At 38.6% G+C, this 25,000-nt stretch overlaps 1 protein-coding gene across 4 annotated transcripts in view; it reads left to right on the top strand.

The window, feature by feature from the left end:
• The window catches only part of Gcn2 (eukaryotic translation initiation factor 2 alpha kinase Gcn2), a 571,098-nt gene that overhangs the window by 488,043 nt on the left and 58,055 nt on the right, over nucleotides 1–25,000 (top strand). For all 4 annotated transcript variants that reach the window (XR_011046192.1, XR_011046195.1, XR_011046198.1 and 1 more), the window contains 2 exons: nucleotides 10,154–10,388; nucleotides 15,612–15,712. Coding sequence is in view for 1 of the 4 variants with exons in the window: in XM_068385322.1 (XP_068241423.1) it covers nucleotides 10,154–10,388; nucleotides 15,612–15,712 (336 nt within the window). In the remaining 3 variants the exon portion in view is untranslated. The remainder of the gene's footprint in view (nucleotides 1–10,153; nucleotides 10,389–15,611; nucleotides 15,713–25,000) is intronic.

Consider the following 25,000-nt stretch of genomic DNA (forward strand, 5'->3'; position numbering starts at 1 on the left):
GCTAGAGGCAAAATGGAGCACCTTATCAAGAGACCAGGAGATGGGTCTCGGTGGAGGTGCAGGACGGAGTCTAGCACATGCCTTTGGAAGCTTGTTAAAGATTTCGTTGGACAGGTCTATCTGGAAGGCATAAAGTAGTGGTCTTGTCAAGGTCAATTTGCAAGTGGAAATCATATTGGCTGCTAAGCCTTGTCCATGAGGGTGAATGAAGAAGGACAGACAAAAATCTGTGGAGATTTCCGTAGGGTTTTTTGCCTTGACAAAAGACACCCACTTCTTCCAGGATGACTCATATTGCCTTCTGGTAGACTTTGTTTTGTATTCCTCTAGGAATTCTAAACATTTCTTTGAAATTCCAAACCTTTTCTTCACGGCTAGGGAGTGAAAATCATGAGATGAAGGTCTTGGGTTTTCTTTGATGAAGCGAAGACAGTCGACTTCTGAACCTGCTGGGAGAGAACTGGGTCTGGCAGAGGGATCAGCTTGGGCTGTAGCTCCAGGACCAGAGGGAACCAGTTGCTCCGGGGCCACTTGGATGCCACTAGGGCTGCTGTTCCTTTGAAGGTTCTCAGCTTGATGAGGACTTTCAGCAGAAGGTTGGGTGGAGGGAACAGGTAAACTATGGACCATCTGTTCCAGTCCAAGGACATGGCATCCACCGCTTCCTCTCTGGGGTCCTCGTATGGGGCCACGTAAAAAGGAAGTTGATTGTTGTCGCTCGTCGCGAAGAGGTTCATCTGCAGTTCCGGGACTTGATGGGAGATGAAGGAGAATGATCTTGCATCCAGGGACCATTCTGACTCAATGGGGCTTGTCCTTGATAGAGCGTCTGCCGTCACATTGCGGAATCCTCGTAGGTGAACTGCTGAGAGGTGCCATCTCTTCTTGTCCGCTAGGCGGAAGATGGGTAATAGCACTTGGTTGAGTTGGGGCGATCTCGAGCCCTGACGTTTGAGACATCTGACCACAACGGCGCTGTCCAGAGTTAGACGGATGTGGATCGAAGGACGAGGGGACAGTTTCTTCAGGGAGAGAAGAACCGCCATGGCCTCCAAGATGTTGATATGAAACGTCTTGAATAGGGGAGACCATGTTCCTTGAACTTGTCGCTGATGGGAGTGACCCCCCCATTCTTCCAGCGAAGCATCCGTGTGGATGTTGACCGACGGAGGTGGTGGTTCAAGAGGAACTGATCTTTTCAGGTTCTTTGCCTCCGACCATGGCTTTAGGAGTGAGTGAAGCCTGGTTGGCAGAGGTCTCTTGAGATCTCTTCGAGCGATGGATGCATTTCTTCTCCAGACTCTCGATGCATCTTTTAGCTGTGCCCTTAGCACTGGGTCTGTCACTGAGGCGAACTGGAGGGAGCAGAGAACTTGTTCCTGTTGTTGCCTTGAAATCCGTTTGGATTTTAGGAGTCTCTTGACAGATCCCGCTATTTCCTTCCTTTTCTTCAGTGGGATGGAAAGACGGTGTGACTGAAGGTTCCAATGGATTCCCAGCCATTGAAACTTCTGAGCAGGAGATAGTCGAGACTTTTTGGTGTTGATTTTGAAACCCAGATGTTCCAGGAACTGGGTCACCATTCTGTAAGCACGCGAGCATTCTTCTGAGGATGCCGCCCAAACCAGCCAATCGTCTAGGTAAGCCATCACCTGGACGCCTTGAAGGAGTAGCTGTTGGACGATTGTGTCTGCGAGCTTTGTGAAGATTCTTGGAGCTACGTTGAATCCGAAGGGCATGGCCCTGAAAGCGTACCGCCTTCGTTGAAGCTTGAATCCTAGGTAGGAGGAAGCCTGGTGATTCATTGGAATGTGCCAATAGGCGTCCGCCAGGTCTATTGAGACCGTGTAAGCCTTGTGAGGTAGTAGGGCTCTTATATGTTGAAGAGTCAGCATCTTGGATTTGTTGTTCGCTATGAACTTGTTGAGAGGGGACAAGTCCAGAATGACTCTGAGTTTGTCTGAGTCTTTCTTGGGAACACAGAATAGTCTTCCCTGGAACCTGGTGGACTTTACCCTCTTGATCACCTTCTTGTTCAAGAGTTCTAGGACATATTCTTCCAGGACGGGGGTGGAGTGTTGGAAGAATTGTAGGTTGGAGGTGGTGGTACCGAGCTCCACCCTAGTCCCTTCTTGATGATGCTGTGCGCCCAAGGATCGAAGGTCCAACGATCCTGGAAGTGGTGGAGTCTTCCTCCCACCGGAAGCAATTCATTGCTTCTGGTTTCCCGAGGATTTGCCACCTCGGCCGCCTGCTCCCCTTCCTCCTCTCCCTCTAGATGGACGTCGAGAGGAGTCTTTGCCGGAACCTCTACCTCTGGGGCGAAAGGTAGTGGATTGCCTTTCATAGGCTGGTGTAAAGACTGGTGACTGAGCCACCACCGGCTGAGGGACCAACTGAAAGGTCTGTTGTGGCTGAGCCACCAACTGGGGAGTAGCGGGTGCCGGAAACTGGCGTTTAGCTTAACGCTGCTGGGGTCGGGGCTTGTTGGACTTCTTCTTAGGTTGGGAGCCATCATCCTGAGAAGATTTCCTCTTTCAGGACATGCCCCACTTGTTGAGAAGGTTCCGGTTCTCAGTGGCGGCTCTGTCCACAATCTCTTTCACGAGGTCGACAGGAAAGAGATATTTGCCCCAGATGTTGGAGGAAATCAGTTTCCGGGGTTCGTGTTTGACGGTGGCATCCGCAAACATGAATTCTCTGCAGGCTCTCCGGGCCTTGATGAAGCTATATAAGTCCTTCAGCAAGGTGGGTCTTTGCAAGAACCATGTAGAAGCCTGGGACCCTAATGTCCCCGGCCATTGTCTCAAGTTGTACTTGAAGAGACAGAGAGGCAGCCAGCCTCTCTTTCGTGTCTTGCTCCCGACGCAGAAGTTACTCGGTGAGCTTGGGGAGGTTTTCCTTAAACTGACGTCCCGCGACCTCAGCCTCCAACTTTCCAACCGCGAAGGTTAACTGGATATCCTTCCAGCTTTTGTCATAGGGAGGGAGGGCGAGGGAGAGAGGCCTACATTCCTCCAATGTAGGACAGGGTTTTCCTTCCTCCACCGCCTTTATCACTGCCAGCAGGGCCTTTTCGGCGAAAGGAAAGACCATGGTGGGAGGAGCAAGAAAGGACAAGTGTTTCTTGCTTAGGGCCGGCACCTTGGAATTGGTGTAGCCCCTGCTCTTGAGGCAGTCGGCCAGAAGAGCTTGAGCCTTAGTGTGGTCAAACACTATGATCTCCTTCGGCTCGGTCCCCTCCTTGGAGACTGGTTCAGATTTGAGACGGACGTAACAGTCCAGGTAGGCTTCGAAGTTAGGCCAGAACTCCACCTCTTCAAGGGGGACGGTGCTTAATTTGGGGTTGATAACGTTGCGTCCGCTTGTAATGAGCATGTCTTCAGCATGCCACCAAGGATTTGTCACCGAGCCGGCAGGAAGATCCTTGACGCTGATCTTCTTTGGCGTCGTCTGTTTCATGCTCATTATCTCCCTCTTAAGGTCCGCTTGCCCCTGGCAGAACTTCTCATCCAGGAGTGCTACCAACATTTGGAGGGTATCCTGGGTGCTTACCACTACTGGTACTAGAGTGGCAGATGTGGAGGGCATTGGTTCCAAAACCACGACGGAAGAAACAGAAGGTGCACGGGCGATCTCGCCCTCGGAGTCAGGAGTCTCCACTTGGTCCTCCTCTTCTTAACCCTCAGCCATCAGGGTCCTTTCGGTATTATCCGACACATCTGACATCTTCTCCACTTCGTCTATGTGACATTCTTGGAGAGCGTCCGAAACGTCAGGCTTGACCGTCAGTTGGACGCAGGGGATCTCAGGATTGGAAATGACGGCATCCGCAGATGCCTTGGGGAAGAGCAAGGCTCTCATCCTTTCACTTGGGAGATAAGGCCCCATGGCGTTCTTTTGGAAACCACGCACCCACTTGCACAGTTTCTCTCAGGCGATGTCCCTGGCCTCCGCTGACGGAGGGTTATCGAACGCCTCATCGAGCAGGTTCTTACACACAGGGCAGACCTGCGGGTCCCAATAGCGAAGATTTCCCTTCGAGATCGAACAGCCGGCGTGGGTTCAGCACGCCAGGTGGCCGTAGAAGTCGGGGCGACGAACGCTACAGAAGGCGCTCTCACACCGCAGGTAATCCTCCTTTAAAAGAAAGAGGCAAATGAGTTTTTGGAAGTCAACTAAATTATGACTTACAGTAATCTTAGATTAGTATTAAGTTATTAAACTTATAATATAAGATTCCTTTTATGTATAAGCTTAGGATAGATAAGATAGAAAGGAGGTAGGAAAGACACATACTTGTGCATCCCACCCAGCCAATTGCCCTGACCCCACACCATAACTAATTCAAGGGGCCTGTCATGAGCCCTAGGAGGAGGAAGAACATCCATGCTGGATGAGCCAAGCTTAGGCTTCCTCTGAGGAATTAGTTACAGTGAGAGGGGGAGCTGAATTCATTCAGTATATAAGAAAAGGAGGGATACTGTAATCTAATCCCCCTTATTCAGGTTAGGTCCCGGCAAGAGACTGCGCATGGAAGCACAGAATATGCTGGAAAATTTCTACTGTACAACTATACACAATAGTTTTCAGTCTAGGGTATATCTTATACCATAGATGTACTGGCTATTATCCATAGCTGTACAATAATCACTGCCGGCATTGGGCCGGCAGGGGGAAGAAGTGACTGTCCACTGTATAGCCAAGATTGAAGGCGCCGGCAGCGTGACGACTTGCCGGAAGCTCGCCTGGCGCCGGCAAGTCTCCATCAAGGTGAGACCCTTCCAAGCCATCAATCTATGTGCCAGAGAGAGGGCGACACCTTAAAGTGATGGCAGATCGCCGGCAAGTCGGCGGCCAGAGGTATACCTACATTGACATCATTCAATGAGACAGATAGGATACCGAAGACACTGACGGCTGGCGCCGGCAGAGTGGAGGCGGCAGTGGACCGGCACTGAGAGAGAGAGGGATAGGAAAGGAGGAGAGAGAGGGAAGGGTAAAATTCGATACCCATCCCCTTCTTCCTCCGGAAGGAGTGTTCAAATGAAAGGGAGAGGGTGGCGACCTTTCATCCAGTGGCAACAGAGCCGGCAGTTGGCTATAGTTGTTGGTGACCGAAGATCACTCAAGGATAGTAAGGTCTTCCGTCGGCAGACCAAACCGTCGAATGCTATCCCATAGTTCAACTATATGCGGGAAGCGTAGCAGTTCGGACTAACCAACGAAAGGACCAAGCCGAACCCACAACCCCCCGGCACGCGGTGGAGTTGTAGGACGGCAGACAGGGGTGTGATGGCTAGCCAACACAAAAGGGATAGAGGGGGAGGGGTAAGGGTCCTGAGAGGGAGTGTGGGGGGGGGGAGGCGTAGCTCCCACCAGCACTCCCAGGGGTGGGGATTCTGTTTAGGGCTAGCCAGTCTAGGTAGGAAGAATCCATTCTCCAGCCTAGGGTAGGTTAGCACAGAGTAGGTACAGCACTAGTGTCCTGTCCTAAACTATAAAGAAACAGAATCCCTGGACTGCCTAACCTAGGCTAGGTGAGCTAGTCCCCTAGACCAGGAAAGACAGGGGGTTGGACAAGTCGCTAGGCCAAAGCGAGGAAGGGTCTTAACCCAACCAAGTGTGGACTAGGGGGAAGGGCAGAGCCCCTCTGCCTTCACCCCCCAGCAGGGACCAGAAGGAGAGTACATTCTCCTAATAGGGAGCTGGGGGCGAACGACTGATACTCTGAGGTTCTGTCCCAAACTCAAAGCGCTTGTACTATTGCAAGGAGTGGGGAAAGAACAATCCTAGCCTAACCTTACCCGAAGGCATTCGAGGTAAGGAGGGATAGGATGTAGCCTAGGCTACCACAGAGGGAGGAGATTACCTTATATAAGGTAACTGGGAAGGTGAGGAAGTATATAAGAGCCCTAGCATTAGGTTAGGGGCAAGGGAGACGACTACTAAGATCATCGAAACCCTTTGTATACTTCCTAGAAGGCGAAAAAACATATGTGCAATCATTGAATCTTCTATGTATAAATGCCTATATCTTCATTACGTAATTAAATACTAGGAACACTTATTATATCATGCATGAAAGTAAACAAAAACGCCTAGGCTATCAAGCCTAGGGGTTAGGCTAGCCTTCTAGCATACGAATTCGGCTACCTACACTCGCCGAAAATGAATATTGTCGGCATAATATAACTAATTCCTAGCAATGAAGACTAGATAACTAATGTAGTTAATAGTTATAAGACCGGGAAGGTTGCTCTGGCTAACTAAATAAAGCATGCGAGGCGAGCAACAGCGTCGCGACATGACGCCTCCGGTCGGGGCACAGCTCCACCACAAAACACAGATTTTTAAGATAAAAAGACGTTACTTTACGGCTGGAGCTTATTTATACAATACAAGAATATGGTACTCAACTTTCCAGAAGAAGGCGAGGCAGAAGATTGCGACATTGCGAATTTACTTAGCGAACACTGGGAAAAACACCTAGTCTGAGACGCTACGTAAGAAAGAATGAGGATATGGCGCGCGGATGTGACGTCAATCAAGATGGCGGCCAGATGTTGACATCGCCGAGTACCGTAACAGTAACGAAGGAGGAGAGTTTAGCAACGGTTCCTCCCATACTTGCCACACTCCCCCTCGAAGCATAAACGCTATGTTGGGTGCAGATAGCTATGTGGCGTGTCAAGCATACGTCCCCTGTTATTATACGATATCCTAAAGGGAAACCGTATGGGTACTCGCACCAGAAGTTAGAATTCTGTGAAAGCTTTAGTTTAATTCTCTGGGAATATCTACTGTTGTCATATATACCCTTAGGAAGCTACTGAAGGAACCTTCCATCAGGACGTCATGGCTTGAGCCCAAAAAAAATAAAAATATATATATATATATATATATATATATACTGTATATATATATATATATATATATATATATATATATATATATATATATATATATATTATAAATTGTATGAATTGTAAATCAGTATTAACTAATAAAAGATAAAAAAGGGATTTTCAGAGAAGAACCTTAATAGCATTCTCCAATAAGATCTTTTAATCCTGTTGGCAACTCGTCCGGAACATTTACTAAAGACGAATCTTGATGATCTAACACTTTTACAAAAAAAAAAAAATTCTTGGAAAGAGACAATTCAAGGGTCATAGAAGCCACAGGCTGTAATAGGACGAAACATGGGTAACCCTAGAAAATTACATCAAAGCATCACTTTGACCCATGGTGCCCACTTAAGCAATTACATTATCAATGCTATTTTCATCCAAAACAGAACCGAAAATAGGGAAGAAAATTAGATAATGTTACTGGACTTCAGACACAGTTCAAACCATTAAGGCTACTCATTTGAAACAGTTATATCTAAGCAAGTCAGAAACTCCAAAACCATACTCAGATCCAGATAGCCTGCAAATTTCCTTTCCATAAGATTATAAATAACCCCTACTATAGAATCTGCTAGGTAGAATATTTCAAGAATACTTCTTACTTTGTTACAACCCACAAACAGCATCCCAACATAATCAACTCATCCATCCCTGATCTCCATTGTTTTAGTTGGCCAATCTTGCAAACACTAGTTTGCTGGTTTCCTTGTGTATTAAAGATTTCTATGGATAATTTTACATAGAAAGATATTTTTAAAAAGGTTATTTTATTTGTTTTGGTTTTTGCATGTTAAAACTATGTATTAACTGTGCTCTCAAGTTTTATACAAGAAAGTTCTCATATAAGGTCAGTAGTACCTTGATTTACAAGTTTAATCCATTCTGGAAGTGAGCAAGCAAACCAAAATACATGTAAGCTGAGCAATATTTTGTATAAGAAATAAAGAAAACTCACTCTATGTATTCCAAGCATCTATAAATAAACATATACACTTATCTTTAAAGGTGTATAATGTTATTTAAAGAAGAGATTATAACTATCAACATCAGAAATGAATTCAAATTGGTAATCCACAATAAAAGTTGGAAATATATCGATAAATTACCTCACACTTTACCTTTGAGAAGAATAGTGACTGTCATGAGTGAGACGAGAGTGGAGGATGAGTGAGTTACTGGTTTGAGGAAGAATCTCCTTCCATGAGGACTTTATTAGAAGTTCTCTCCCTTGAAGGAGATTCACTTTAACTGACTGCATCACTTAATTTACGCTCTCTGACTACTTGGACGCCTATTTTACACTTACGTTCAATTTTGAAAAGGAACCCATTTTTACCGTAGTCAACTACATTGTTCTTTTCTTTGAAATATCATTGACATGTGACATCGCATTGTAGGTATTAAAAAGATTCACTACTTGGCTGGGCGTAGCTGTATCTTTTATAAAATTTTGTAGGCTTTCCCACATACCTACCATCTCCTCTTAATGTGAAATCTCTCCATTCTCTTGATGCTACCCCTTATTCAGCTCCAATCCTTAGCGTTATCAATAGTCGGTATCACCTACTAACTACTACAATTCATCAATCCAGATAAATAGATAACTTGAAGTGTTTTACCTTTGATTTTTCATTGACAGCACCCGTTCCACATCATCTCATCCTATGATATCCTCATTATTGTTCAGAATTATAACTGCACCAATCATGGATGTTGCAGTATGAAAGTACATTTTTTTGCAGATCAGCTACAGGCGTAATCTTTTCTTTCATACCGGCTTCTTTAATCACCTGGAGCCAATTGTCACAATACTGGCAAAGCAAAGTGTCTTTATGACAAACAATAACAATCACAACTCAACCAAGAACATGCAGTCACAACTTTACAAAAAAAAAAAAAAAAAAAAAAAAAAAAAAAAAAAAAAAAAAAAAAGCCTGTGAACAGTGCGTGGTCGGCTTGTGGGTCCACATTTTAATATCATTGGTACTTGTCCACAAAAATTGTGCATACAGAGATAGGTTTTGCCTGCAGACCGATGCAGTGCCCGTAAACCAATTTGCTTGTATTGAGAGACTCTCGTTAACGAAGTTAATACTATATCTTTAAACTTATAGAGTATAGAAAAACTAGATATTTCACTTTATGCATTTTATTTGTAAGACATTTTTCTTTAAAGTGGTTCATGAAGATCAAAAGTTCTTAGAATGCCACAAAAATATTTGGCAAATGAAATTTTTCCATACAACTCGAATGCTTTATAGCCTAATGTAAAAGGAAACTTTTACAATTCCCTTTTGCTGTCAGAGTAACATGTGCTATACTATATAAGTATTACCTCATTCTTATTTTTTTTTTTTTTATAAGAGGCAACGAATATCCTATGGACAAATCAAATTTATGATATTTTTCAGATACTTATGCTGCAATGCAGTCACACTGAAATTTTCAAATATGCTTAGAAATTCTGAAAAGGAAAGCAATTAATCTTTTGGAATAAATAAAAAAATTCTCCTGCAGAGAGTAGAATCTTAGGGCTGTGTGAGAGAGAGAGAGAGAGAGAGAGAGAGAGAGAGAGAGAGAGAGAGAGAGAGAGAGAGAGAGAGAGAGAGTGTGTGTGTGTGTATGTATGTGAGGGTGTAAAATCTGTTTCTCTTTAGGGGAAATTATAATTTACCTCTTTCAAGCTTTAGATTGTTTATATGAGACCATGAATATCCTGTGAACAAAACAAATTTGTGATATTTTTGGATACTTATGCAGCAATAAAGTCATTCTGAAGTTTTCAAAAATGCTTAGAATTTCTGAAAATAGAAAAATTAATCTTAAAGAAAGAAGTAAAATGTTCCTCTTGCAGAGAGTAGAATTTTAGGACTGGTACTGTAGTTTTTCTCAATGTTTGTTAAAAGAAATTTCCTGATATAATTACACTTTTAACTATTCTACATTGTAAACTTACAACGATGCCTGATGTAAAGGAAATTAATGCAGTTAGGTAATTTAAATTTGGCAGATTATATAATTATTCCCAAATTAGAATAGATCTTGGATCATCAAATTACAGAAAATTAATAGTGTATTACTGTATACTGTACCTGTATAAGGATGTGATTTGGATAAGTAGAGGTAGTACTCTGCTATTTTCATTTAACATTTAGCTTTAACTGTATGATAATTATTGAATGTTGTGTGCATTAGTATATATTGATGAAATTGCAATGACTCATTTTCTATTTCATCAGGCCACTGAAGAAGCTGAGAGCTTTGTAGAAGATCTGTGCATTCCCAATGTAGTCTTACTGATGGGTGGTGACAAGGCAACTGTTAAGATGACAAGTGACTCTTTAAGCACGGCTGGTAGGGTGGTAGAACGGAAGCTCCCTCTAGACAAAGTTTATGAGACTCTTTTAAAGACACTAGGAATAGCAGAGTCTTTACCTATATCGGGTTACCTGAGAAGTGACTCCAAAAATTCTGGTAATATAACAAGATCCTTTCTGTGAGTTTTTATGATTTATGAAAGACGGTTTAGATCTCAGGCATAATCCGTATTGATGTTTTTGTGTAAATTGAACGATGGTAGTTTACAAATGAAAATTGAACATCAGAAGATTTTTATTGTATTTTAAGCCTGCTCATGCACCTCCATGTAAGTCAAAAAACAAACTTTATGTTTTACAGACTCTTTATCAGGCTGTGTAGAGTTTGCCTGTTCAAAAGTTGTTAAACAAAGAAAGAAGTCTTTATGTAAAATATTACTTTCCAATGGTATTGGTATTTAGTATCATATATTTTCCTTTTACAATATGTAGTATACATCATATTTAATATGTTAAGGATGTGTGTGGAGTAATTTTTTTTTTTATTATTCTCCAGATGTTGCTATTACTCCATTCACGAAATGTAATTTTTTATTGACATGTGCTGTACTCTAAAACTGAAAATTTTCCATTTTCTTTTCTTTCAATAAGTTTAGGCCTCTATTACAGCATTGGGATAATCTTGCAATTCGTGAGAGATGTCTTCTGGATTTGTTTGCAATTCCTGTGAGATTTTTAATTCAGTTTATGTTAGGAGATCCTGATCCTCAATTTCTCTGTGTATAGTAGATAGTGCTGACGGAATCTATCGCCTGTGCATGAACCTCACACCTTTAAGTTGCTTCATCCTCTTCTGTGGCAAAATTCTCACTTTTCCATAATCCTGTTAGCTCTTAAGACCACTGGATTCTGGTAAAGGAACCTAGCGGGTGTGCGGGTTCCTAATATCCCTGTGCATATAGATGTAGGCACTTATGGTCAACCACTTAATTATTTTTGTTAATGTATCATACTTGCTGTAAAACAGCTAAGATAATTTTTAGATGAACCTTTAAAAGCTTTAGAGAAACCTGAACAGTCGAATCATATTTCGCATGGTATTGAGCTCAGTCTAATGTATGCTCGGCCAGTAGCATATCTAGGATTTTCTATAGTGGCATTAACATAGGTGCCAGTATTTCTAAAGTCAAAATGAATCCCTTGCCTGGCGCAGGTGCAAAGGCTACTGTTAAAAGTAACCAAAATGGAAAACCTGTTGTTACCTTTGTTATAGGATTTAACTGCCAGGAAGATGAAAATGAGGATAATGCAGAGAAAGAACTCAACTCTGGTGAGGTATCTAATCGTCAAGAAACTTATTTCTATCTGGTGTAAAAATAAGTTACTTTAGGTATGTTCCAATACAGTGCTGATTATTTTTCCATGTCGTCTGTTTATGGTCTTCTGAGATGACTTATTTGTTCTGGTATAAATAGAAACCTCCATCCTTTACATTGGAGAGATAACAGTGAAGCTGGAAAATACGGTAGTTAAAGCTTTTATAGCGAGGTGTAAACAGGTGGCCGGAAATTACCTGGCTGTGAGCGGAGAAGCTCCGCTCCTCTGCTTGCACACTGAATACGGTAGTCCCTTTGATAGCTGACGTAAGTGGGGCAGAAATTTTCCTCTGGCTGAAGATTTTGGCAGATTTTTGCATTCCAGATTATTTTCTTCTGTAATCTTGGACACTTTTTCGTGGTAATGACACTACAGCATCTTGGGACATGTCCTTGGATTTTAGGCATGCTTAAGGATAACATGTCTCTAACAACCCGATTGGCTAGCCAAAGGTAAACGGAGGACTCTCTCATTTACTGCCCGAGAGTCAGACTTCGCTAAAGTTGGAAGGAACAAGCTCCTTCCTGAAGAAATTCCATATCCTTCTTTAGATACACACATTCACGAACAACGCAAAATCAGCTTGCATTTTAGCAACATAAGTGTGCTTAACAAGTGAGCATGCTTGTACTTTATGTATATAGTACAGGAGTTTAATGAGCAGATTTTCCAGTAATATAAGTAATACACGTACTATTCTCTAAAAACTGAGTTTAAGTTGTACACTGTACCTTTATTTTTCTCAGAAAACAGGAGGGTAAGAGGGAAGAGCCTTTCTTTGATGAGGTATCCACTTTCAGTGGTAAGACTAAATATTTCTGAAAGGCATCCAAATAAGTTACTTAAGATAAGTTCTGATTAGTATTAGTCTAAGCTAATTCAGTTTGTATTTTAGTGTTAAGTCCTTCCATCATGCAAATATATTCATAGAGGTATAAGAAATCAATGGCATATTGTAAGTATTGATTTGTATTCAAGTACTCTCAGGAACCTATTATGAATGCCAGGGAATTGAGAACTGATTTACCAGAGAAATGCTGGTTGAGGGTAATAAAATGGGGCTATACTTGAAGACTCCTTTGCACAGAGAGACGTTTGCAGTCCAAGATCTAAATCATTGATGATGATTTTTTTACTTGTTTAGATAAAACTATTTCAGATGGGACTTCAAGGCAGTGACAACCATTTTGAGTTTAGTGATTAAACATTGGAAACAAGTGTTTTCCTTTATGGTAGGGGACAATTTCTGATCCTCTTAAGCAATCCATGTTTTCTTCTTCAATTTTGGATTAGGTATTAGATATTAATAGGATTGATAAAGTGAATACACAAGTTGGTAGAGATAACAAATGATGTATTGAGGTCTCTTTCTTGGAGTACCCACTTTTCTTCCTATAAGCCAGTGGCTACTAAGGCTTTTGAGTATCCACTTCCAAATATTTTTTTTTGGTAAAGGTGGAAGGCCATCAGGATTCCCCTTTAGAAGGCTTTATGCCAAAATGCTAATGGAACTAGTAGCCTTTTAGGGGAAAGTTTTTCCATTTTTTATCTGGCCTGGAAAGATTCCTATCAGTTTATTGGGAACGTTGTGTTGTAAAGGAAGTCTGTCGAATTCCTCTGGCCTCCAGCCACCTATTGTACAAACGAACTAATACCTTTCCCAAGATATCTATCTTTATAATTCAACAACTTTACAGTTTTGGAAGTGATATAGAAGGATTATTTAGATTGATTCAAATTAAGGAATTTCCTGTAACAAGAATTAGATCTGATAATTTATTGAAATTTTTGTTTTCGTTGAAAGGAATTATCTATGTAGGCTATATAGGTTTAGACCATACCCCATAAGGTAGTCTTATTAAGTATCTTAGTGAAACTTATTTTATTCAGGGAAAAGAATGTATTGAGGATTTTTTCTTCTATAAATCCTAAAGTTGTTAAAAGTGATGAAGTTAATCTAAAAACCAATTTTACTTTTTTTAAAAGGTTCTGTTTTAAAATTTGAAAAGCTTTTTTTCTATAAAGTTCTGAGAGATATAGCAGCTTTATTTTTACCATTTACATATTGGCTATTAGTATCAAAAACATGTCTTAATAAACTGGAGATCATTTCCTGTAATAAGTTTATGAGGGTGGAAAGTTGATTTTATCTCACAATATTTCAAAAACAATTACTTTTACACTACATGTTACACTCTATGTGCCATAAATCATTTGTGGGAGGGTGAAGAGGTGGTACAGCAGGTAGCTGTATAGCTTATGATAACAAGAGTGATTTATTAAGGGTAAAAGTTCTTAATTTGCTTATGAAATTATACTTCCAAATATCATCTTTTCTAAAAATGATATTTGGTTTCTAATTAAGGGCTCAGTGACAGGGTCACACAGTGAATTCAATTTAATTGCATTTTTATTGAGCTGGCTGACATAATGTTTCATTTCATCGGTTATCTGTCTCTTATTCATTCAATAATTATATGAATTTGATTTTTTGGCATATCTCTTTTATAGTTTATTATTTATGTTTGTTTTCATCTCATCTCTGGCCTGTTTTTCCCATTCAGGGTCTTGGGTTTGTACCATTCTGCTATGAGCTTCATTGTAGTTTGGTTTGTAATGATGATGATGATGATAGAATGAAAATATACATAGAATAAGGAACTATACTAACCTCCCATGCACTAAACACCAAACTTAAATCTTAATACACAAATACAGAGCAAAAGTTAGGCTATGCAAAGGTCAAACAAACGTCAGATGGTTCACCTGTTACCTAACCAGCTAACTTCTTGCAACCTTATTAATGTAAAACACTTTGCATAGATCACCGGTCAGTACTGTACTGTACTCATAATTATCAAATATAGGAATATCCACATAATACTGAAGAGAAACCTGTGGCATTATTGCTAACTGATGTAAAGATGGATTTAGTTCAGGAAAAAAATAAGTTTTATGCATGTACTTGAAAACCAGTCCCTGTAACATGTACCTAGTTAATAATTTTATATTTTCTTGTTACAGTACTTTCATCAAGCCATGTTTCTTTCAGTTGAAGAAGTTAAGTGTAAAAGTTACTTTATGAGTGAATAGAATACAGATTTATTTAATTTTCAAGTATTCCTGTAGTGAGAGCAGATCTTCAGACATCTTCTAAGCAGTTAGCAATGCATAGATGATCAAGTGTATGAAAGTTGATTACTGTACAGTTTAAGTTTAGATTCAGTGAATTATTAATAATCTTCTGTCTGTTTGACAAAAGACCCTATTGTCGAGGTCTTTTGAATATCATGATTTTAGGCTGCATACAGTACTGCATGTGTAAAGGTTTTAAGGTGAAACAATTTGTTCTTGTCAAATGGAAAGAAAAGCATTGTTAATTATTATGTTTATTTTATATTTAATATCTTCACTAAAGAAATAAAGTTCACTGCATATTCAAAATTTCTCAAATTTTATATAGTTCTCTAATTAATGCTTTAATCAATACTGTTGTGAAATGATTTAGTATCCTTTAACCTTATATCCTTAATAGGTCCTCAGGTTATAATGCAGATTTGTTCTTACAACATTTTTAACGAGTTTTGATATAAGTCGAAACGCAGCTAAATAAAGCACTGTGCATAAACACTCCAGTCATTCACATAAGTTTATGCAGTCCTAAAGTCATAATCGATGATTAAATAAATCAACTTTTTGGCACAAACATAACTACAATATGTCTAAAGAAAACAGATGGAGTACATAAATATAGAATGATAAAATGCCTTTATCGGAGCTGCATTGTATCCATGGAATATGGCAAGTCGAAACTGTTTGTAACCCTGGGGCTTACTATATTATCATCCTCGTCATTGTCATAGATTGCTTTATAGTGTCTTAACTACTTGAATTAAAATTTGCAATAAGTTGTTTATTGGGATTTCATATCTAAAGTTAGAATATAGTTTGGAATAACTAGCATGTTCAGATTTTTTTTTAAATATATATTTTTAAATTACAGGTGTGAATTGCCAAGAGGACATTCACCTCAATATATCATTCATAACAAACACTTCAAAAAAGCAGAGCAAAAACCGTGACCCCCCTAAAGAAGAAAGTACAGTAAGTAATCACTCTCTTTCTCTCTCTTAGTAGTTTTATCAATAAAATTTATTATTTCAATACTTACCTTGTCATCATGCTAATATCATAGAAAACAGGCTTCTCAACCTTTGTATAAAAAAAATCTCTCTCTCTCTCTCTCTCTCTCTCTCTCTCTCTCTCTCTCTCTCTCTCTCTCTCTCTCTCTCTCTCTCTCTCTCCAAATCAACCAAATAGATCGCACCACTAGAGGAACATCAACACAGATATAGTATTACCGAACACTACCTATAATCGGGATCATCTTAGACTTGTACATGCCGTAAAAGTGGTGAGGAGAGAGGAAAATGGATGACTACAAATATTAAAATAAATAAATTTACTTAAAATATTCTAGTCCATATAATCATCATGCTGACTACCACACTCTTTTGGTGTGGTTATGTAATGGAGAGTAAAATATATACTAATTTTGAAATTGGAAATAAATAATTTTAGAATTAAATCACACTCAAACCAACTTTATACATCTCATCCTCTGAACACTATTAACTTTCCATGTATATGCTTGATTTTATTATACAATAATTAGTCATTTTCTGTTTATGCATAAAACTAAAAATTCTTTCTTTAGCATTATATCAATACTCCTTACCAAACCATTATATGGTTTTCACAAGGAATATGGGACAAAATTGTATACCATTAATAATAAATACATAAGGTATGAATTAATTAAATGATACATGCATTACTATTGGCCTAGAGCCAAAAAATCTGAAGAACTGGACAGATTTATTCAAATGATGTTTTTAAAAATAAATTTGCTTCTCAACTGAACTATATTTAAGAAAAATTGGTATGTCAGTTTTGTTACTGAGCATACATATCCTCAGTAACATTATCATTCATATCCACTGCATCCCAAGATCCTCATGAAACCAAGTCAGTGGGAACAAAAGAAATTTGTGGGATTCCTGGTGGCTTCAGGCAAGAAAAATTACATAAATCACAGTCAGAGGCATTACTAGAATATTTGGCGACGGGCCAAGAGTAGGTTGTGACTCAAAAGCGGGATGAAAGCAACTGAGTGAGTTTATTACAGGACATCCAGTTTATATATACATCATGTCCGGGCTATTTCATATCCAACCGACAACCGGTTTTGTTAACAGTTACGATAAGAATAACAGGCAGGTTGATACAGGTCGCTGTCAGTGCGAGGGGAGAGCGAAGATACAAAGGATATATACAAAATAAGAAAAATGTTGTTACTATGTACGATCGTGTGACACACGGTTGGTACATGGCTCCCCCCCCCCTTAAAATGTCATACTGTACATTTCTTCGTGGCAGCCCCGAGTCTGGAGTGGTTTTAGCAAAATACCGGCCGATGGGCGGCAGTAAGTAGCTGTAGAAGGTGTTGGCTGGGTTGCGAGCGAGTGGTGGGTGGCTTTGTCGGCGCTCCGGCTCGTCACGGGGTAGGCGTGTGTGTCCTACGACATTCACGTCAGCTTTGGTTGACGTTGAATAGGTGTCCTCTTCGTCAGGAGTGGAGGCGTTGATGGAGGTCTTGAGGGTCGTGAAGTATCTGTCCATAAGAGTGTCGGCTTTGGTCATCAAGTCCTTTAAGGGTAAACTATCGAGATCTGGTATGGCAGCGCGTACAGGTTTGGGTGAACAGCGTACCCAAAGGGAACATAGTAGGTTCATCTCATGAGGAGAGCCGTCTGCAGCAGGTTGCAGGCGAGCGTTACTGGTCATTTTCCTGAGAGCGAGCGAAGCCTTTTGGCCCTCCAAGAGTTGTTTGGGGAGCTGAAAAAGCTTTGCTTTATGGGCGGCTGGCAACGGCGAGTACTGCTGCAGAAGGTATGTTTTGAGGGCGTCATAGTAACAGTAAAGGTGGTGGGGAAGGCGGGAGGACCGAGTCACTCCGGGGTCACCAATGTGACAGGCCAAAAGTAGGTTGTGACTCAAAAGCTGGATGACAACAACTGATTGAGTTTATTACAGAACATCCAGTTTATATATACATCAAGTTCGGGCACGGTGGTCACAAAATATACAACAGGCTATTTCATGTCCAACTGACAACCAGTTCTGTTAACAGTTACGATAAGAATAACAGACAGGTTGATACAGGTCGCTGTCAGTGCGAGGGGAGAGCGAAGATACAAAGGATACTATATAAAAAAAAAGAAAAATGTTGTTACTTTATACGATCGTGTGACACGGGGTTAGTACAATTCCTTTGCACCTCCCTCCCCATACCAGCCCAATAACTTGAGAATTTTGATAAGGAATTAATATATCACTTTATTGGTTTATATCTTGTAATACCTAAACAGTAAAAGTGCATTAACATTTCATTCCTACCCACTTGTAAAACATGCATAGTGTAGGCTAGATAAAACCATAATTGTAACTAAAACAAATTTTGGTTAGTAACGGAGAAGATATCAATATAAAAGAAAGCATCTTTAAATAAAGCTAAATATTCTCCTGAGAATATATATAAACATATATATATATATATATATATATATATATATATATATATATATATATATATATATATATATACATATATAAATATACATATATATATATATATATATATATATATATATATATATATATATATATATATTTATTCATATATATATATATATATATATATATATATATATATATATATATTTATATGTATATATATATATATATATATATATATATATATATAATCTATATATATATCATGTTTAGATTCATACAACCCACTGTTTTTCGATGTGAGACATTCTTTCGGTGCCTTGAATCATCTTTGCATATATCCCTAAATATTTATAATACAAGCTTTCTTTCATCTCCATCTAATCAATTTTTTTACCTATTGGTATAGATGGTGCTCTATAATAATAATAATAATAATAATAATAATAATAATAATAATAATAATGATAATGATAGTGATAATAATAATAGTAATGGGTATTAAAAATCCGCAGTCATCTTGATGTATAATTTTAAAAAATCAGGAGCCTCCGCACCTTTTCCGAAGTCTCTCTTCAGCTGGAGAGGCACTTATTATTATTATTATTATTATTATTATTATTATTATTATTATTATTATTATTATTATTATTATTATTATTAATATTGTTGTTGTTGTTGCAATAATAATGATAATATTTTTATTATTACTATTATTGTTATTATTCTTATTATTATATTATTACCAGAAGTTTTTTTTTTGAAATGCAGCATTTTGGAATATGGAGATAACATCAAACTATGAATATAAAAGCAAAAAATCACGATATATATTGATATAAGGAGAACAGCTACTATGAATAAAAAAAGTAAAGTTGCAATTTTGGACAATAAAGAAAACAGCAAAATTTCCTCTAATCATCAACCAGAAACTCTAACATTGTGTATTCCCCATCTGTCTTTATCTGGACAAATTTTACCCTTTTGACATATATAGTCATCGTCTCTAACACTTTATCACCTTTCAGCATAAAGCAAAAAGACAAAGAAATAAGCACAGCAAGCCTTAGAGAGACATGTGACACCCTTGTTTACAATAATCTTATGGTATAAAGAAACAGGCGATTTCTGCCTCGAAAATTACTGAGTAATAATAATGATAATAATAATAATAATAATAATAATAATAATAATAATAATAATAATAATAATGATAATAATAATAATAATAATGATAATAATAATAATAATAATAATAATAATAATAAAAATAATAATAATAATAATGATGATAATAATAATAATAATTAGAAACATCAAAAGGAGGAATTGGATTTTATAATCTATGAGCCTTTATGACACCCCCATTAAGTTGTCACCCGTGGCAGACAGCCCCTCCGCCCCCCATTTAGTATGCCACTGATCACAGTCAGACTTCTTCAAGGGCCGGTGTAACAGAGTGCCTAGTCTCAATTTTTCTTGTCACAAAGGAACTTTTCAGTTCCCTCATGGATATACATCATCAAAATAGGGGCCTCCAGTAAAGTGCTTCTTAAAAGGAGTCATACAATATAGGTACTTCTGCATAAAATGCAATTAACAAAAGTTTCCGAGATTATTCTGGCCAGGCGGTGTTTTTTACTGTTATATTGGTTCCAATATGACCAGCACCCTTAAGATGGCAGACTCTGATCTTTCTAACATTACGCAAAAATCTTATTTCAGATACTGCAAAGCCACAGAAAAAGTCCAAGTCCACAGATTATATTATTATTATTATTATTATTATTATTATTATTATTATTATTATTACTATTATTATTATTATTACTACTACTACTACTACTACTAGCTGAGCTACAACCCTAGTAGGATACAATAAGTCCAAGGGCTCCAACAAGAAAAAATAGCCCACGTAGGAAAGAAAATAAGAAAATAAATAAACTACAGAAGTAATAAACAATCAAAACAACCTATTTTAAGAACAGGAGGAACCACATTACACTAGATTTTTCATAAACTATAAAAAGAGACTTATGTATGCCTGTTCAACATAAAAACATTTGCTGCAAGTTCAATCTTTTAAAGTTCTATCAATTCAACTACCTGATTAGGGAGATCATTCCACAACTTGGTCACATCTGGAACAAAACCTCTAGAATACTGTGATACTGTGTATTATTGAGCTTCGTGATGGCGATGGCATACCTAGTATTGCGAACCGAATGGTGAATGCAAGAGATGGTAAGAATTATGTAAGATCTTATGCAACATACATAACGAACTAACTGAACGATGATGCTAGAGATTAATATCTAGATCAGGAATAAGAAATTTAATAGACCATAAGTTCTTGTCCAACAAATTAGAACGAGATTCAGTAGCTGGAGACTAATCAATACTTGAAACAAGGCAGAACGAAAGAATTGAAACACTTTCAGGATAGACTGATCACCGTAAATTTTAAAAGACTTGCTCAATAAGCCAGTTTTTGTGCAATTGAAGAAGAGACAGACCTAATGTGTTTCTCAAAAGTAAATTTGCTTTGAAAAATCACACCTAAAATTTTAAAGTCTAAAGAGTTAAAAAAACATAATCAATGCTTAGATGTGGATGTTGAGGAGCCACTGCCCTTGACCTATGTACAAACATACTTTGATTTTTATTAGGATTCAAATTCATGCCCTTTAATTTGAACCATGGACTAATTTTAGCTTGATTTCTATTAAGGGATTCATAAGCCCCAGATCTACATTCAGGAGATGGAATTGATGCAAAGATAGTAGCATCATCTGCATTTGCAACGAGATTGTTTTTTCTAGGCCAAACCCTGTCATGTGTATATAGTATGACAAGTAATGGGTAAAGAACATTACCCAGTGGAACACATTCTTTGCGATCTGTTACTTGAAATACTCAACAAGTATTCTAAGGAAAGACCCACCCACTCCCAAGTGTTTGAGTTTGAAAACAAGGGCCTCATAATTAACATGGTCAAAGACCTCAGTAAAATCAAGGCCAATCACGAACTTCTTGATCACACTCAAGGGATTTATGTACAACAATGGAGATTGTATGAAGGGCATCACATGCTCCAAGGCCTTTACGAAAGCCAAATTGCTGACCTATTTAGATGTCCTGCCAAAAGATGTTCAAAAACTTTAATGGTTTGGAAATTGGGAGGTAATCAGCTGGACTAGAGCTAACACAAACACGTAATGGAGTAACATTACCAATTCTCCAACAAGTGCTAACAGAACCTCTTCTAGTTAACTCGCAGAAAATAACAGATAATCTAGGAGGTAAAATATTTGCAGTCTTTATGAAAAACTAAAGAAAAATACCATTTGGTCTACAACTCAATAAGCATTGACGTCCATCAAGAGAGTTTTAATTTCATGACACTGAAAAGCTAATGTAGCTAGTATAGCCTCAGGAAAATAGGAATGTGGAAAATCAAGTTTCTATTGCTCGGCTTAGTGTCAAACACATCATCTGAAAGGCTTGTCTTTTCCTTTAGACAGTGAGTGACAAAGCCGTCTGGTTCAAGTAAAGGAGGAACTGTTTTTTCTCCATCAAAGGGTGCAGATTTAAGGGTACCCCACCACTTATGTTCCTTGGTTCTACCAGAAAGGATTTTTTTATGGCTAAATTGTATTCCTTTTCAATTGAAGCATAAACTCTCAGAGAGAAAGCTCTCAGCTGAATACTGTTATTCCAAGTCAAATCTGATCTGTTGCCCTTCCAAGGACAATAGGCCTCCTGCTTTTACCAATAAGTAGCTCTACAATCATCATTGAACCAGAATTTCTCTTTCACTCGGTACTTTAGGACACGAGGAGGGATATGCCTATCAATCATGTTGACCAGATTCGCATTCAAAGGAATAAGAGGTTCAACACTATTATACAATTGTGGCCAATTCAAGTTAAAAAATCACTCAGAATATCATCCATTTTGCTTGAGATGTTATGTAAATCTAACGTGAATATGATATATCAGGGAGAGGCTGCTCAGTCTTCGCTACTAATGAAATTAGGGTCTGATCAAATGTCCCACCTGGAGAACCAACCCTACTTGCTATAATACTAGGGTAGTCATTATATACATGTCCAAGCAGTTACCAGACATGTGAGTAGCTTCACTTATGATTTGCTCATAACCTTATTTAGTGGCAAAGTCCAAAGTACTTAAGCTATGGCGATCAGTAGGAGAAATAGAATTTAACCACTCCTAATATGAGTATTGAAATCACCAACAAAAACAAAAGTCTTATCTATCATCTTGTATCTTGGCCGTGATGGTGAGAAGACAATCGAAGATCTTCCATGTATATGGATTACGGTAGATCGAACACAAATAGAGGTTGTTATGCCTGCCACAAACTTTTATTATGTGAATATCATGACATCAACATTCGAAGCAAGATTTATGTGAATCAAGGAATCTCAGTCCTATTATACACCACCATTCCTTTTTCCCCTAGGAATGTAGTCATGAAGAAAAAGTCCAATTTACAGCTGAACCCCTTCAAAAAAGTAATAGTAAAGATTTATTCATTTTTGCGATCCTTAGGGACTGTAGGTACCATTTCTGGATCTTCTTCTTCCTCACTGTTGTCTCTACATTAAGGGGTCGGTTTCCTGATATGCCCTCTCCAGGATACCATTTCTGGATGACAACATCAAGATCAGGCTGTGCATTTTTTCAGTTGTATTTTTCCAAGAGGGCCACCGCTGATACTTCGCACAACAAGTACAGTATGTGACATATCTCAAGAACTAATGGACCGATTCTTAAAGTCATTGACTTAAGAGATGTTTTAATCAATATAAGGTTAATACCATGCGATAAGGTGAAAGTAAATGTTAATTTCAGCCAAACACTCGAATTATATCTTAGTGAACATTTATCGATCATTTAAAGGAATTTCTTGTCATTAATTGTGCTTAACAGTATTGAATCTAGGAGTGGTACAAGTCACAATATTTATTTTGCACCAAGAGCTGTCTTTTTAACTGCATACACAGTGTAAATCCATAATACTTTAAATTAATATTCACTACTATTACCATGTTCATCCTGAATAGCATCATAATTATGAGCACTCCCATCTGCATCATCATCCAATTTTTCAGTACTAGCATTCCCCTCCACATCAAATATCCTAGTCAACGGACTCACACAATAACCCACTTTCATGTGCACACTAGATGGTGCAACCTATTCTACTACCCTTACAGTTTCCACCTTTACAAAGGGATGCCTCTCACTAATAACAAACCATTTTTAGGACTTCATCTAGGGCCAGCTTGGTACCAGGTGAGATTGCCTGGGTTTGAGGTAAATCTCTTCTTCCTACTCATACTCTGTTGTTTCAAGTGTTTTTGGTACACCTGACAATGCTTCATACTAGTGGGTCATGTGGTAATGTGCTTGTCTGATGTTTAATAAGGCTGCATCTGATGTAGGTGGGATAGTGCACAGTTTATACGTGGTCCGAGAGCTAATGTACTTCTTTCACATTCTTGTATGAATATGTGTAATGTTTATGCAAGTTGAATAGAATGTTTTACCAAAACAGGCACACAGGAATACTGCTGCAGATGGAAAAACTTCATCCAACTCTTCTGGGATGCCCTTACAACACGGCGAGGCTCTGGATTGAAGGTTTTTTTAACATTCAATGATCATTCTTTATCAATGCCATAGATGGCAGCAACAGTGTCTGACCCAGTCTAGGCATGAAGTGGCAGAATAAACTTTGAAGCAACCTGGTGCTTTTTAGCTGTTGATTTAACATCAACTACTGCCCGTCCCACTTGCAGTGAGGTCATGTACAAAGCACTTGTGCATTTTTGTGAAACCTAAGAATATAAAAGAGCAAAAATATAATCATCATCAGAAATTACCTAGATGTTTTCCAGCAAAGACAGAATGTCAATGCACAGTGAACAATTAAGGAATCAGTTTTCTCATGACTGGACAATAAGTCTACATGTTCAGTCCTGACTCCATTCTTAATTTTAACTGGCACATCCTTCATACATGCTTGCTTCTGGTTCCATTGTCATACCTGCTGACCTTTCCTGGTGTGTTATACCCACTCCACCCTGGGCATGTATCTAAGCTCAGGGGTATGCATAACAGAAAAGATTTGAGTGCAAAGGAAGGCTAGGGAGGGTATCTATTTCACTGCCATGTGAGATGGCATAGGAAGTTGTTTGGACCTATCTTAAGTCACTTCACGAACCTTAAGTTTCACATGTTTATATAAATCCTCCATTTTCTACCATAAGATTGTCTTGCATTCATTGGCAGACCTTCCTGAGCTCATTGACTTCTCAGTCTGAGCGAGGATCATTATGACTGAACGGCACATTTAAAAAGATATGTAAAGATAATTCACAATCAGAGGTATTAGAGCAGCAGTGAATGATATATCCTGAGGTACTTCTGCAGCTGCTGAGTACTTAAATAAAAGAACATTATCATAGGAGCAGCAGACATTGTTTTTATGAAGAAGACACATGACTTATTTCTCCCTACAGGTACACCAAGTGCAATTTAGAGATCTGTTGGTCTGTTGTTGTTAAGTGTACTTGAGACTATGTTCCCTATCAATATGGAGGACAAAGTATTATGAAAATTGTTATTCACTTCATTAAGCACGTTTAAAGAGAGTTTCAGCAACACGTTGACAAGCAATATTGTGGTCAATGTTCACAGTGCATCTTCTCCTTTTTAGCTTGTAAGATTGTAATTCTTTCTGGACTTGTGTATCTACTTTTGCCACTGCTGCGTCAAGGTCATCAC

This window comes from Palaemon carinicauda, chromosome 1, assembly GCF_036898095.1.
Source record: "Palaemon carinicauda isolate YSFRI2023 chromosome 1, ASM3689809v2, whole genome shotgun sequence".
Taxonomy (NCBI): Eukaryota; Metazoa; Arthropoda; class Malacostraca; order Decapoda; family Palaemonidae; genus Palaemon; species Palaemon carinicauda.